This window comes from Salvelinus alpinus, chromosome 33, assembly GCF_045679555.1.
Source record: "Salvelinus alpinus chromosome 33, SLU_Salpinus.1, whole genome shotgun sequence".
Lineage (NCBI taxonomy): Eukaryota > Metazoa > Chordata > Actinopteri > Salmoniformes > Salmonidae > Salvelinus > Salvelinus alpinus.
The window spans coordinates 19436126-19453259 of record NC_092118.1 but is presented as its reverse complement, the minus strand read 5'-3'; the positions used below and the strand labels follow the sequence as shown (position 1 = coordinate 19453259).

At 45.3% G+C, this 17134-nt stretch overlaps 1 protein-coding gene across 1 annotated transcript in view; it reads right to left on the bottom strand.

Moving 5' to 3' along the window:
* Positions 1-17134, bottom strand: part of LOC139563052 (disintegrin and metalloproteinase domain-containing protein 10-like) — a 79164-nt gene that overhangs the window by 3245 nt on the left and 58785 nt on the right. Inside the window, exons 5-15 of the mRNA XM_071381310.1 lie at positions 13284-13384; positions 12455-12622; positions 10205-10297; positions 4765-4948; positions 2161-2324; positions 1728-1911; positions 1404-1554; positions 1073-1256; positions 855-963; positions 474-694; positions 128-254 (exon numbers count right to left, since the gene is read on the bottom strand). Of these exons, the coding sequence (XP_071237411.1) occupies positions 128-254; positions 474-694; positions 855-963; positions 1073-1256; positions 1404-1554; positions 1728-1911; positions 2161-2324; positions 4765-4948; positions 10205-10297; positions 12455-12622; positions 13284-13384 (1686 nt within the window). The remainder of the gene's footprint in view (positions 1-127; positions 255-473; positions 695-854; positions 964-1072; positions 1257-1403; positions 1555-1727; positions 1912-2160; positions 2325-4764; positions 4949-10204; positions 10298-12454; positions 12623-13283; positions 13385-17134) is intronic.

Below are 17134 nucleotides of genomic sequence, written 5' to 3'. Positions count from 1 at the left end.
ACTCACACACATACCTGCTTGCATAAAATTACCCAGAGTTACACTTCTTCCATACACAATGATTATTTTGTCAGTCTAGCTGGGGAGATAGGTTCCCCCCCCCCCTCAGTGTTGAGGCGTAACATACCTGGCAGTGGCTTGGGTGGGGGCAGTTTGGGGTTGCTGCTGGGTGTGTGAACACTGCAAATCTTGATGAAACCAGCCATCAGCATGATGAGAGCAATGCCCATCAGTAACACTGCCCACCAGTGAGCCTGGAACACAGATTATGCCAAGTCACATTTTTTCAGTGTCGGACACAACTTTCATATTGAAGCCGGTAAGAACATTTCATAAAGAGAGATGTATTTAGCTCCTGAAATTGTTTTAATGCCAACGGGGGTGACAGTTTCAGCAGTAGGGTGAACTAATATTCTGAACAACACAGGTAACTACAGTACAACTAGGACATTGGCTGGGCCTGGGACACTAACCACTATCCACTCCGCAATGTTCTCGTAGAGCTCTGCGTTGAAGATTGCTTTCTTTAGCCTGGCCAGGGGGCCGTCTGCGTCCACCAGCCGGCACCTCATAAACACGTCGCAGTAACCCTTGAAGTCATTGCAGGGGGAGCCTGGCTGCAGCGTGGTGATCTTCTTGCTGAAGAAGCGTGCCCACTTCTCGGAGCCCGTGCTGCTGCAGGTGTCGGGTTTCACTGCAGGGAGGAGAGATGGGGAACGCCACTGTGAGGTCACTGCTAACAGGACAGTCCCAGTCTTTGCAGGGTCTTGGTGGTTTAAGATAAATGTTATATTGGGACGGATGGACAATAATGAGCCGATGATAGTGGTAACAGGTAAATAACAGATACTTACTTCTCTCCTGACAGCAGACGTGGCACAGCTCAGTCTCGTCTGTTCCCTCAATACTGGCACAGGTACACACCTCCAGACCATACTTCTCACAGATGGAGCCAGAGCAGCCCTGGTCGACAGAGACGTGGAGAGGGAAAAAGAGGGTGAGTGTCAGCTATGCTCCATTGTCATGATTTAAAGCATTTCAGAACACGTTTGGTCAGAGAACTAGACCATACCCCGTTGAGGCAGACTTGTGTCTCTCCATGGCAGGCGGTGAAGTTGGCTTTGGGTTCAGAGGTGGGGCACTGGGCAGTGCCTCCGTTACACATGCCCTGTTCAGCACACTCTGACTCCTCCCTACACTTATCATTGGAGCCCTTGAAGTTGCACGTCGGTGTACAGCACGGACCCTGGCTGGGACTGACAACACAGAACACACACCAAAAGTCAGTTTTCAACTTCCTTTTTACTAAGGCAGAAACAAGTTGAATACTATATTAAATAAATACTACAACAGTACTAACCATAAAATCAACAACATTTTGTCGTACATTATTGGCCACCTACCTGCAGATTTTGCCGGGCTTAAGTTTGCACTTGTTGCCGTCGGCCTCGTTGGCGTTGTAGCAGCACTCGTCTTTACACTGGTCACTGTAACCACAGTCACACTGCTCCCCTGCCTCCACCAGACCATTACCACAGATGGGCTGGCCAGACTCTGCACACACGCACACAAATACAGGAAGGAGTGATGAGATGCAGTAGAGGACACATAACCTTGGATGTCCATTCCAATGACAAGCGCACCCACACTTCCTATGCACATGCAAAGATGGACGCCCGCAAGTGCATGTGCGGACACACACACAACCTCAGAAAGACGGCACTTACCCACAAAGCAGTTGCCCCTCTTCTTCTCCAGGACCTGACTGATGTTCCTCACGCTGCAGATGGAGAACTTGTTGTTGTTGAGCTTGTCCCCTGATGTGGCCCGGGCGTACATGATGTAGTTCCCCTGCTCCTTCTTCTCCTGGGCCTTGGACTCTCCTGGGGTGCACTCTGTCCCAGAGTCATGCTGTCAAACCATAGGGAAGAGGTTCATAGGGAGCCAATGAACATCCCTCTCCTCCCTCAGGAGGGCATTAACATAGACTCCTCCACTACTGGGACTTTAAACCAAGAGAGATCCCATGGTGAGTGCCTCAACAAAGTGGTACTCAAGTCTATACAACTGATTAGCATGTGCAGTATGATCTGGTTAGAGCTGTGCACTGAGATAAAAGACCAGACTAGAACCAGACAAGGCCCAGGACAGAATACTCACCGGAGAGCCAAAGTTGTGTCCAACCTCGTGTGCGAAGGTGATGTGGGAGACCTTGGGGGGGACATGGGAGGCGTAGTTCTGCACCGTGATGATGCCTGTGTTCAGAGACTTCTTCTTCCCATCAGAGTACAACTTACTCTTCTCACAGATACCTCCAGAGCTCCCTAAGAACACAGTAAAACCACTCATCAAGATTACATACAGTACACACCATGGAGGAGGATTCTCTTTCACACCCAACAACCTAACAGGACTATAGGAGGATTCCATGGCATTGAGGATGTACTGTTTCCAACTCTGACACAATGAATGATTCACACTAGAAATGTGTGACACACTTATTGGAGTAAATTAAACCTGATACTCTGCCTGGAATGAATAAGCAGAAGTATTTGCTACTGTAGGGGAGCAGAGGGTATTTTGGGCCCAGTGTAGGTGAGACACAGACAGCAGCAGGAAGATGAGAGCAGAGCAGCCAGGTGGTGCTGAATATGCCCGCAGGGGGAGAGTGGCAGCTCGGGCACAGCAGGGGAGCTGAAGGGCGCTGCTCCACAGCCGCTGAGAATGCCAATTTAAACTCGCTCACTTACCCATTTTCAAAGAGAGAAACACACTGTCTGGAACACACACATTGACAGACATGGCCAGTCAGCTGTATAGTGCGAGTGTGGAGCATACTCACACACTTAGATGTTTAGCAATCAATCAATCAATTTGGGAAACGTGGTTTGGATTGAATAGGGCCCCAGTTTCATATTGTGTTCAAAGGGAGTGTTTAAAGTCAGCTCAGATAGTGAGAGTGAGCAGTGGCAGACAGAGCTGAGTCAGAACAGATTCTCTGTCCCACCCTACAGTACTATCAGATTCAGCTGGCACATTGCCGGTCTGCCTCTAGGCTCCCGCTGCACTACACACTCAACACGGCTCTGTCTTATATCCCAGTTTGTGTGTGTTGGGGGGGGGGGGGGTCCAATCTCTCCTACGACTGTGGACCATGGAGGATTTCTATTTTCTAACCAGCCAGGCTAGGAGGACTGGGGCTCTGCTGGAACGCCAGGCAGTGGCGACATCTTTATCTGAGAATAGCCTGTGTGCTTAGTCATAAGTAGGCCACACCTTTGACCACAACAGCTTTTAGACACACAGAAACATGAAACCTAAGCACTTTACAATATAGGCACATATTTGTGTGTAGTGTGGTAAGTGGTGTGTGTGTGGAAACTGGTGTGTGGTAAGAGTAGGAGGAATGCCTCCATTGAAGTCACTTATGAGTGTGGTAATGGTTCAAATCCATTAAAAAGCCCATTACCCAGGCCTGACTGGTGTCTCTAGTAGCCGTCTGTTCTCAGTCCACTCCACTGGAGCGTTCAAGGCATATCTCTTCTCTAATAACCCACAGCCTCCCTATACAGACCCAGATCGATTCAGCCTGCTTAGAACATTGCTTATTTGCCTGTATTGATCCATCGTGTTTGTTGTTGTTTTTCATCTTGGGTTCTGTGAGTCAGAAGTTAATCAAAATATGTTGACGATACCTGGGCCAACTGACACCGACTCTTCATTTAAACCTCATGAAGGAAAACAAAGCCTGAACTCTGACCTCTGAGGCTGCAGCTCATTGAAAGAAACGTATAGCAGTAAAGATGTGAACGTGGGGTTCATATACAGTACTGTCCACTCTCTCTACCTCTTGATTATTACTGTGAGGATATCCTGAACCAGGCACAGCCTGCATCTGTATGGCATACCGCTCCAGTCACACTCAACAACTTCATATTATTCTAGTGTGAATCATTAATTCAGAAGTGTTGAGCCTATACTTGTTTAGCCTACTTGTGTGTGTGACAGGGCCATTTCTGTCTGTGTGCTGTGGCTGTCTCATTGATTTCTCCCTTCTCACAGTCCACTACTGACTGACTGCCTGTCACCACTATGGGGTTGGTGGAGACCAGAGGGAGACCCAGCTGCAGGCTATAGAAAGGGGTGTGTGATCGTCTCCATGGACTGTTTCACATTCTACAAACATCTAACAACTTCCTTCAGGAGGACTCTGAACGTAGCTCCTTGTTGAAGTGAACCTTGTTTGGAGGACGCTGCAGTTTTGACAAACACCCAGCGAGGGAGAAAGTGGAACACACAAATATGCTGAGTAGGCAAAAATTAAACAACTTAAAAATGCATTTCAAGTGGAAACAGCGTGGAGACGATGCCTTAGCAAATCCAGTCCTCCTCGGCCTTGAAAATTAAATTACAGACATGCTGGTGGAACGAGAGGGGGGGGGGGGGGGGTTAATGGACTGAAGATCATTGAGTGTTCTGATAGTGTGCAGGACTCAGAGGGCAGAGAAGGGCACCTGCAGCACAGCTTTTGCTTCTTCTCCTCTTTAGAATGGAGCGATCCCATTAGAGATACTGGAGCCAGAGAGTCTCTCACAAACCACTGGACACTTCGGTGACTTCTTGGATGCTATACCTTCCTAATCTTTAAGTAGGCATAAATGTCCACTATTCTCAGTTTTCTTTTTTAATTCTCCACTGAATTCCTACCCTGAGAGCCATTATGCAAATGAGTGCAGTACACAAGTTCAATTGGTGTGTGTGTACCTGCAGGAGCTCCGACCCAGGCCAGGCCCAGCACCCCGTCGTCAAAGTCCCTGTCGCTGAAGACGTAGGCCAGGCAATAGTCATCATGGTTCTGTTCTGAGTTGAGCTCCAGGAACTTCTCCACCCCGATGTTAGCGAAGCGGAATGGATTGGTGATGTCCCGCTCATCACTGGTCGTGTTAATCTGAAGAGATCGAAAGGAATGGGCTCATTGAATAGGTCATGAGTAGGTAATCACAGCCACCCACCCACCCACCAGGGTTTCCATTTGGAAAATGTGGCACCGGACATTTGACCGGCAGCATTTTAATTTACCGGACATTTGAGGAAGTTACCGGACCCATATGCATTGGGTGCGTAACCTGATAAGGGCGTCCACCCACAGTGCTCAGAATGACATACATTACATTTAGATTATATTAACAGAACATGCAAGTTAAGAATGCAACAATGTGCGTTCCTTCTTACCGAATTCTGAAGCACATTTTGATGTCAGAATAACATGTACTTTTCCTCAGCCAACAAGACCAGTAACGAACAGCAGAATCACTAGCCTTTGTCAATCTACTATTCCCCCCATAGTAGAAAAGGTTACCTATTCTATTGGTCAGCTTGTCGAGAAAGAAATAGACATTTCCAAACAGACTCTGGGACAGAGAATTAAAAAGAAAAAGCAATGAGTCTGATGCAACAGATCAGAACGTTGAGCTTAAAATGTTGAGACACTTATTTCTTTACATTATAAACGCAGCAATGAGCACAAGGCAGTAGGCTGCGTGTGAATGTTCCTTCCATAATGCAATTAGCAGGAAAAAGCTCACCGGTTTCATGTGACAGATGAAAATATCCGTTAGAAATTTAGAAAGAGGGGAGATGTAATATGCAACGCATGGGCTGCTAATATGACTAGGGTGGGCCTTGGGCTACTGGACAATTAAAGTTTATATAAAATAATTGCGTCCACGGATATGGTCTTCTTTTGGCTAGGTTACTTTGAAGCAAGGTAACGCTTCGAACACACCGACTGTGTTATGCATCACTGCTGCATAACATTTTGCGCAGCTAGGCAACTATACTGATGCAGTCGCATGCGGTTGGACACATGGAGGAGAGAATCATTTTCGCAGTATCCTCAAAACCGTGTCTTTTTAACACAATTGCTGACAGCTACAGGGACATAAACACAAAAAATGCTGCTTGGAGACAAGTGTCCACGATAGTAGGATTGCCAGGTCAGTTTAGTAGTGAGCTTGTGCTAGATGTGGCTAGTTAGCGTTAGCTAGCTTGCTAACCTAGCTTGCTAACCTAGCCAATGAGGTGTGTGTGTGAAAGAAATAGTCAAATAAATGATGCTAGTTACTACCCCTGATAACTTTACCAAATAATCATGTTTGAAAGAGTGTATGCAAGATAAATAGTAATAGAAATGGTAGATACTACTGTACCCCTGATAATTTGGTCAGATAACCGTGTGTGTGTGTGTGTGTGTGTGTCTATGTGTACAGTAGGTGACATGTCCATGATAGCTATCTAATAACTATAGTTATGCTAGGTAATGGTTTGGCTTATCATGTTCATGTCTATGTAGAAGAAGACTGTAGGAGGAAGTGGAGAGGACTCAGGGACAGGTATCAGAGAGAGAGAAGGGCAGAGAAAGAGAAGAAGAGGTCTGGGTCAGCAGCTTCAGTCCAGCAGCCTTGGTGCTTCTGACACATTCTTTCTTTTCTGGATCCATTTATTGTTCATGTTCTTTCCTGTACTTGAATACTTATTAAATTATGTTTTCATAGTCAGTTGTTTCAGTTGTTTATTAATATCTCATTTAGACTTAATCTGCTTATTTCTTGATGAAAGTAAAAACACATTATCTTCCTAATTCGTTTTTTTCCCACCTATATTTTGCCAGGCCAGTGAACATGGTGGTAAACTGTACTATTTGTATGGACCCTAGGTTACCCTTTCCCATCATACTAACTGTATGTCGTATAACCTTAATTCGTGCTCCCGCTCACCTGATGTACCATGCCAGGTGTGTATAATACTGACGTTAATGGGAGAAGTAAGGGGTTTTAAGGTGTGGTCTTAACTCCCAAATTTCACTTAAATATAACTTCCAAATGAAGAGAGACAATGCTACATAAAGTAATCTGGGGAAAAAATGCAACTTTATGGACAACGGTGGATGGTTCTTAAAATAACCTTTGTGGTAGGGGGCTCTTAAAAGAGCAGTTTCACTCCACGGCATACTGCCATGGGACTTCACCTGCTGGCGATGAGAAGTAGGTGGTCAGCTTCTCCCTCACCTTGAGTGCCTGTTTGGGGGCGTTGTTTGCACCTGCCCTGGTGACATCAGGTAGGTGACCATTTGGCGTGCCCATCTCCATCCTGGAATGACCTCTGCAGGTAGTTGTGGAGAACACATGTGGCCTTCACGCAGGCATCGACATTTGAGGGGCTGAGACCAAGCACTCTCCAATACATTCTCCACCGGGCTGCCAGAATCCCAAAGGCGCATTTAACAACTAACCTTGCCCTGGACAATCGTTTGTTAACGATCCTTACAGGCTTTGACAATGGCAGCTGGTGTCCAGCGTAGGGCCTCATGAAGTTGGGTCTTAAAGGGAAGGCCTCGTTGCCGACGAAGATGTGGGGAACAGGTCCCAGGTCTTCAGCTCCAGGGAGTGATGCTGGTGGTGGAATCTCCAGGGTGCCATCCTGAAGTGCCTGGCCGAAGGCAGAGTCCCGGAGGGTCCCGCCATCACTACCCTTGCCGTAAGCACCAACATCGACAACACGGATACAGTAGATGGCATCTACTATAGTCAAGAGTACAACTGAATATGTACCCTTGTAGTTGTAGAATTGCGAACCTGAGCACGGTGGAGCCTGGATTACTACATGTTTCCCGTCAATGGAGCCAAGACAGTTGGGGAAATTCCACCTCTCCAGGAACTCGGCAGCGATGGCCCTCCAGTCTTCCTCCTTGGGGACAGGCATGTATTCACCAACCAGGCAGTCCCAAATGGATTGTGCCAGAGGGGACAATGCCTGCCACCGTGGACCGTCCAACTCGGAAGCTGAATCCAATGGTCCTGTAGGAGTCCCCTGTCGCCAAAGAATCTAAAATATAATTAAAAATAATTATCAATATTGCGTGTAACTTGAATTCCACCCACATATTATATATACTCATATATCTACCTCATTACAGTTTATTATGCTCTACTAATTATATTGTAATACTCATCAACCATCATTAACAATGCCTTGAAACACTACAATTCAGTCTATGACTATATCAATAAACTGTTGCCCAGGCCAACTCTACTCTTAGAAAGAATGGTACTATCTACTTAAAAGGGTTCTCCGGCTGTCCCCATAGGAGATCCCTTTTTGGTTCCAGGTAGTACCCCTTTTGGTTCAATGTAGAACCCTATTGGGTTCCGTGTATAGCATTTTCCCCAAAGGGTTATACCTGGAACCAAAAAGGTTATCCTATGGGGAAAGCAGAAGGACACTTTTGGAACCTTTTTCTCTAAGAGTGTATGCAAGTCCAATAAGAATGTAATGAATGACTAACTGTCTTGAACAACAATGGGTCCTGGAGAAGACTAGCCTACCTTCATCAGGGCAGAAGGCACCTCAACTTTATTTTCATTTGGTAACATTGCATAATTAAAAAAGGATTATAAACCAACTTTGGGAAAAGTTATAGTCCTAATGAACATTCTGTAAAAGTACATCTGATATCAAATAGGGACTATTAACTAGAGAGCCCTTTAGCTAGCTAGGTTGCACATAAAAACAATGTATTAATCAATTATGGTATCAAAGGCTTTAAAAATGTACTAGAATATAGCTTACCGGAGACAAATCGCCAGGCGTTCAACTGGGCTGATGGACTCCCGGTAGTTGGTATCCATCCGGGCGATCCTGGCTCCAACCATCTGGAGCAGGTGATCGAACTGGCTTCGTTCCAGACGAAAGTAACTTCGGAATTCCTCTCCAAACATTCGAAGCTCTTGAATGAGACGGTGGAACTTCCCTGCCTGCTTTCGGGACTTGAACCATCTCTGGACCCACACAGACCTGCGCTTTCGGCGGGGCTGGTCCCGGCCCAACAGCGCGATCAAGACCACCTTCCTCAACGTTGGTCTCATTGTTGAAAGAGCCTACGCTGCTATCTTGACTATTTATTATTGCATTTCGCTCCAAAACGGCATTTGAGGGAAATTATATTATAGGCTCTCACAATTAATTTGTGGATGTCATCGAATAAATAATATACTTGGCAAATAAATGAATATAAAATGTTAAGAAATTCTTCAGTCAAACTGTTTTTATTATGTAATCCAATTATTTTTTTTTTTACTGGATATGTGTGCAACAAAAATTAAACATTCACATTTAGCTACTTTCTGTCAAGTCTACGCTTACAATTTGATGCATACGTTCGATAAATCGCACTGCCTCTGCAACTGCCTCTGCAACGCAATGCTGCAAGGCAAACGCAGCGTTCCACTGGAAATTAATGTACTTCTGGTGTATCGAAACGCAATGACGCAGTCGGTGTGTTCGAAGCGTAAGACATGCCTCATAATATGTAGAAAAACATTCAGGTTTCAAACAATTAAGTATATATTTTCAAAATGCATAATACCTCTAGCTAATTGAAAAGTGGTGTGTGACGCGCTGATGAAGCGTGTCTTCTGTTACCTATACATTTGCTGTTTGAGATGCTTTAGCAACAGCTCTCGCGCTCTGACAGATTTTCCGCTCAAAGGCTCCGTATCTGTATGCTGTATGCGTGTGATAAATAAGATAACCTTACAAAACTAATATACTGTACACAAGTGCCAATTTAATTCAACTAAATGAACCTATAAGGCCGACTGGTATTAACATCAATGAATAGGCTAAAAAGCATTATTTCGTCAATGGGATTTCTTTCTTCTCCCGGACAATTGACCGTTATCGGCTTTAAAAAAAAAGCTGTCTATTACCGGCTAACAGAAACCCTGACACATACACGTTAGGGGAACAGACAGGAGCTTTGTTAGGAGGGCCTACAGTAACTGGTCCCTGGGGTATTGGAGAAGAGACTTCAAACAAAGGCCACTGTGTACATCACTATAATCATTGCTAAGTAACTATTCTAATGTGTGTTTGAATAGAGAGTGGGAAAAGGCTTTAGACAGAGAGAAATGATTCTACTTAAAAAGTTGCCAGCTCCTTGGCCCCAGAGAAACCTTTTGAGAGAGTTGTTTTGAATTTTGGAATGCGGCCCTGAGCTCCCTACTTTAAATGGCAGCTGGTGTTCACCTGAGGATTTTAAGGATTTATTAGGTCTTGGAGTGTGGTGGAATACTGATGAGTGAGGCAAATGGTGGGGCTCACCACCCACACACCCCCCAACCCCCAGGCCTGAACACAAACTCACCCTGATCCTTTTGACCATGAAGCTGATGTTGCGGATGCCCAGGAAGTCAGTACCCTGGTAGATGGAGTCAATGGCCTTTACATGGCTGGAGATCTAGAGAATAGAACAGTCACCATTAGATTATGAGAAGTCTAGAACAACTGCACTGCAGAGAGAACATCAGATTAATCATAGCATGACATTAAAGACATGACATGTCTGTTAGCCCACCAATGAACACATGAATAATATCTTTAACTACAGAATCACTGTGTTCAGCCTATTGGAATCAATCTGTTGATGACTTGCTCCATACTGTCCAGTCCATCCTATAAACAAGCCTCGTCTCAGAGCTAAACCACAATCCTAACGAACACATTTACTTCATCACAATTAACCTTTTTCCTTTATCTCACCTATGGAGAGAGTGAGTGTCCACAGAAATTACATTTTAATCAGCTAGTCTCTCCTTTAACGGGACCCTCTACTGTGAAAGGCAGCATTTCCTTTGCATCTCATTTGTTAGGCTATAGAACTCAGTCAGGAGGAACAAGTCTGCGATGCTGGGCAGGCTGATTGAAGGAAGCCAGCCAACAACAACTGATCAGACCCACAGACAAACACTATTCTGTTTGTAATCCATTTCTCCTGGCGGAATTAAAGGGCAGGCCCTGGTTTCCCCCTGCCGAATGATTCAGAGTGTGTGTGTGTGTGTGTGTGTGTGTGTGTGTGTGTATTAGGGTTGACCTTATTTAGTCGATTGTTTGGTCGATATGCTGTTGGTCGACCGAGATTTCATTAGTCGAGCAGTCGCAAATTGATCAAAATAATTAATGGCGTATAAGACACCTGTCTGATTCGTGCTTGTCTCAGTGGACTAATCCATTGGAGGCCACTGTGCCATCCAATGGATTAGAGAGTGCCATACATCTCTCTAAGATGTGCTACTGAAATTGTAAAAAGACTATATTATATAAGAATAATGGTGCAACACTGATAATATTATATAACAAAAGCGCTCTGGATAGAGCGGGATGGATAGCGGGAGCTGTCCACGGTTCTGAAACTTAATCTTCAGTGCGCCGTTGAATTGGTGCCTTTCCCTATATGTTGCTATGTGCATAATAATGGTGTTGAGAACAATGCGACAGAGGCAGTAGCGGAGTGAGGAAACCAACTTAATTAGGTCTATAACCAAACTGTTAAACATGCCTGGCTTTATAAATCGTCCATATACATCTACAGAAATAAGACAGATCCTGCTTCTATTGACAGTTTGAGTGTTTGTTTAATAGCCTACTGATTCCGTGAGCACCAATCCTCATGCAACTGCAAAATGTTGTATAAAGCAATTTCACAAATCCGGCTGTTTATAAATCTTTGCTATGCTTTAATAAAGGCTTTGCAAATGTTTTTCATTATAAGTAATACCAGAGTCTGTTCTATTTTATATAGTGTTGTTTACACTTCCAAACGGGCAGAAAAAAGTATAATATTGTAATCTAACAGCACCTGTTTGCTACACAATACTCATTCAGAGCTTGCTCCTATATCCTCCTTTCTCTTCAATAGTTTCCACAACTAAGTCAAATGTCTTACACACATCTAACTTCCCCTTTCCCTCCTGCGCAACCAGTAAACATTCCCCCGTTTCGAGTTTATTTTTCAAGTCATCCTGATCCATTTTGCTGTCACGTGTTACAGTGTTCAGAGTTTGCTACAACCAATTTATTATGTGATTATGATATGCTATAGGTCAGACCCTATTGGTCAGGTGCATGCACTGCATACATGTTTTACGTAAAGAGAGCAAGGGTCTAGGGAATAGGGAATGTTTTTCCTAAACAAATGAGGTATTTCGGTAACAGAACCTTTCAGTCAGAAACAAGTAAGAAACAAAATGGCTGTAATTATGTCGCAGCTTCAGCACAGACAGCGGCAATAAACACTTGCCGTGGTGCCTATTCACTGCAGCAGGGAAGAGAGAGACGACGTGCACCAGTCACTCAACGTCATTTAATTTTAACACAGTGTGGCCATCGGGCTCCCTTCTTGAGTGATTTGTGTCTTATTTAATCAAACATTGAGCTTAAAGCATCAGACAAGCTCAGTGCATATAGTTGATTATATTCAAACTTCGGGTGTTTCTATATATGGAAAAATACACTTAAAATGTAGACCAATAGAATAGTTGAAAGAATAGATGACTCTCAGTCAACCAATATTTTTTTTTAGTCTGGGACAGCCCTAGTGTGTGTACAGCCTCAGTACCTGTGCGATGACAGCCTCTCTGGTGCCGTAGTACTTGAAGAAGAGGTGGTCAGTCTGGATGAAGAGCTGGCAGGTGTTCTTCTCTATCTGAGCTGCTCTCTTCTTCCTCAGGATCACCGGACCATGTCCATGGGACCTCTCCTCTTCCTCCACCACACTGCTGGGATCCTGCAGAGGCAACAACCAGAGGAACGACTACCATTAGTCAACTAGGAGGGAGAGATGGATGTGAGGGAGAGTGATGTGGAACGAGGGGAGCTGGAAGAGGGGAGAAAGAGTGAGAGAGGGAAGTGAGAGGTAGAAAAAAAGTTCCCAAGACTAAGAAATGACATGAGAAGGTGACCAACAGGAATGTGAAAGGATTTCTGCCATTTTGGTCAGGGAAAAATCCCATGTCTTCAAATGTGGAGAATGAGGGCCCTGGCTTCTGAAGGGAGGAGGGAGAGGTCTTCCAGAACATGGGGAAACATTTCCTGACACAACCCTGGTCTGGTCTGACTCATCCCTGGGGAGAGAGAACACTAACTCCTCACCCTGCCAGATGATCTGTGACATCACTCTACTCAGTCATCCACAGAGCTGAAAGGGATAAGAACCCAGGAACAATAAGAAGAATCTGGCTCCCGTTACAGCTCCAATAACAACTTTGACTTAATCACTTCCATGTTTCCTTATCATGCTAAGTGTTATTTTACCATGGAGCAAGAAGATGCGAGGTGGTTTGTATGGTCCTCCAGTACTGTGTCCAGAATGTGTACGTGGTTGTACAGTATTGGTGAGTGCTGTATAGCTATAGGGTTGGTTTCACAGTGGGGTATTATCAGCTCACCTTGAGAGGCTCCTCCATAGCCGAGGCCTGGTACTTCTTCATCCTTTCAAACACTGAGTGGTCAGCACAGCCTCCCTCTGAGCCATACTTATGAGGGTAATCTGGGAGGAGAAGAGGAAACCATCAATATGAACTCAACCGTATTACCAGTAATATTGGTTCTCTCAGCTTCAGGCTAAACCTGTTTAGAAGGGGAATGAAAAAGGTTGTACACAATAGTAGCCATAGCCCATAGTGTGGTCTCAACTACTCTATACAAGGCCCTCTAAAACATACCAGTATAACCTCATCTAATCTATCCAAGGCCCTCTAAAACATACCAGTATAATAACCTTACTATCTCTAGCAGCAACATTCATCTGAGGGTGGAGATATCTGTTCATTAGGACAGAAAGAAGCTGTAGTTAATATCTCTCTCTGTGTGTGTAACAAGGCCTAACACAGTCTCTCTCTGTGTGTGTGTGTGTGTGTGTGTGTGTGTGTGTGTGTGTGTGTGTGTGTGTGTGTGTGTGTGTGTGTGTGTGTGTGTGTGTGTGTGTGTGTGTGTGTGTGTGTAACAAGGCCTAAGACACAGACTGTCTACGCTAACTGAAAGAATAAGCCTCTGTTCACCGCTGGCGTCACCTTCTCCAGGCTGGAGAGTAACAAAGCAGTAATTCCTCCCAAATTACATGTCACTGACTCACTCACTGCTCGACTTTCCTCTGCCAGAGGCTCTGAAAAACACCAGACTCAATAAGGAGCAACAATACTACATGCAACTAAAGTATCCAGAAAAGTCCAGTATACACCTTCACAATTACTAACACAGATCAATGTCAAAGAACGGTCTGAGATACCACAGAGTCCAGATTTAAACCTACATTTAAGCAGTGACCGTGTCCTTGCCCTCTGCTGACAAATAATGCCATTGCCCAAAACAACATGTGGTGCTGTGTCCCTCTGTGGACTGGCTGGCTGCTGGAGCATTCCCAACGGGACCAAATCAGTAAAAACAGACACAGAGCTGGGTACTTTACAACCCAGCTAAAATGGTGATCCTCAAGAACACAGTTTTTTCACGGGCATCTGCCTAAAGCAGGTGCCTAGATCCAATTTCCTCATAAAAACGGAACATAATTTTGATTAACGCATCCAATTCAAATCTATTGACTCTGGTGTGATGTCACCCATTGAAGAGCAGCCAGCAATCAAGTTGGAGAGCACCCTCCCTGTCATCACCATCCTGTTCCTAAATGAGCCAATAAACAAGCAGAGTGCCACTGTAGAATGAGCTCAGCGATCACTATGCAGAACACAGAACTGCACAGTGAAACACTAATGAAAATGAGTAAACCATAGTGACACAGAACTCTTAGCAGAGAGCCATAATTGCCTGTGGAAATCTGAAAACTCTTATAATGAGTTTTTGTAATCTACACTCTTTACCTTCACAGCAGGCGTGAATGCTAATGAACTCCAATTACGTCTGTGTGTTTAGACAACAGGATAACACAGGGCTTTCTACTTCTTCTCTAGTTGGCTTTATCTATTCACAGAAAACTACTTCTGCCATCTCTGTCTGATGTCAGTCCCTCCAGAACGAAGCCATTTGTTCAAGGATGAAGATGCAGGGTTGGGAACAGGTATGGAGGACACACAGGGAGGCAGGCAGTCTCTTTTGGGTATGCTACTTTTGTCCTGGTTAGGTTACGTGACCTTGGAAAACTTCTGACCCTTATTATGCGGGAGACGGAGGTAGGCAGAGTAACATATGGATATGCTGTTTTGGGTTTGGGCAGAGCGAGGTGAACTCAGGGGCCTCAGCCGGGGCTCTCTGGGCCTGGGGAATGGTGCAGTGTCAACCAGGCCTGACAGCTCTGTTGCTGTCTAAGCGGGCAGCATAACAGAGCAAGCAGGGTGAGGAGGAAGAGACGGTGTGTGTCACTAATGAGGACTCTGGGATAACAGAGCCATCTCTCCCTCCCCTGAGCAACATGCCCTCCATACTCTGCTTCAGATACCTGAGACAGGACTTCAAAACACAGGCCAGCACAATCCCACACTCAGCACTTTGAATGTTTTAACCTATACACCGCAATACAACAACCCTGAATACACAGAATAACTGAATACATATGCCATCAATCAATCAGGCCGTTACTGTACAATGTGCTGATAATAAAACAAGGTCAGGTCAGACTGCTCTGTGATCAGTTCCAAGCAGAGAGATTATTCACTCCCCCAGTCGTCCCCAGATAGTAACATGCAGTGAGATGAGTCAATAACGCTGACTGCACGCTTCAATAGAGGTCTCCTCTCTCCACTGCATCTTTTCCCTATTGTACACAACACACAGTCAATGCCACAGCTCTAGTCAATAGCGAAAGCCCCCCTAATTACAGCAAAAACACACACCAGTAAACAATCAATCCTACAACTAGGATCATGTAATTACAGTACATGCATGCGTCTCATTTAGTCTTCAGCAATCAGTACTAATACATCCATCACTACATACTGGCATATAAATGGACTCCAAATGGCCTCCAGAGTGGCGCAGCAGTCCACGGCACTGCATCACAGTGTTGAGGCATCCCTTCAGCCTGGGGTTCGATCTCAGGCTGTGTCACAGCCAGCCAGCCGGCCGTGGGCGGCACACAATTGGCCCAGTGTCGTCCGGGTTAGGGGAGGGTTTGGCCGAGGGGCTTTCCTTGGCTCATCACTCTCTAGCAACTCTAGCTGACTTCAGTTGAACGTTGTTTCCTCCGACACATTGGTGCGGCTGGCTTCCAGGTTAAGCGAGCGAGTGTTAAGAAGCAGCGCGCCATTACGGGTCATGTTTCGGATGACGTATGACCTGACCGTCGCCTCTCCCGAGCATGTTGGGGAGTTGCAGCGATGAGACAAGATCTTAACTACATATTGAATATCAGGAAATTGGGGAGAAAAAATACAAATAATAATATTTTTTAAAAGCCTCCCAAATGAACTTGTCAGTCACCAGCATGCATGCCAGGAACAGAAATTCCTCCGCCACAAGCCAACGGGCATCTGCCAGCGACGCCGTCGTCACCTTTTATCACACACCAGCGCACAGGAACACACGCTCTCTCCCCAAGGAAATTCAAGGAACACACACACTCAGCTCCCAGAAACACAAACACAGTCCTAAAGAACACACATCGCTGTAATGAACACACACAGTGCCGACGAATACACCTCAAAACTCGAGGAAAATACACTCAGTCCCAAAGAACACAAACTCAGTCCCGACAAAACCACACTCAGCTCTGCGACCTACAAGTAAACACTACACTCAGCCAGCGTTTCACACTCCCTCAACCTTCCTAACCTCCTCAGACAAATTTGGACAAACAGACATTTCAATTCACACTCCGATGGCAGAAAAGTGCCAGAGGAATAATTTTGGCACTTTATTTATTTATAGCCGTTTAAAAAAAATCAAAGTCAGGATAAGTGCTGCAGGGTCAGGATGGTGTTCCTCAAAAGCCTGGCTGTACTTACAACACTATTGACTGACCGCAGATCATTTGCATTCTGCTCATTTGATGAGTCACCACAAAGCGCCACTCGTGGGCAGTCTGGTCAACGGGTTGGAGAGGGAGAGAGTGGGCTCAGGGTCAACCTGTCCCCCCGTTTTCAGTTGAGGAGAATGGCTCTGTACAGGACCGACCGGATTGACCGAACAACAAAACATTCTGCCCTGACAATGTGTTCTCTTTTTCCAGACAGAAAGCCGTCATTGTCCCTGCAGTGAATGCCCTCTCATTCAGATGCTAATCAAAAATCCTTTGCGAACGAGAAGCGAAGAAAGACAAAAATTGTAAAAGCCGGGGGAAATGGGAGTC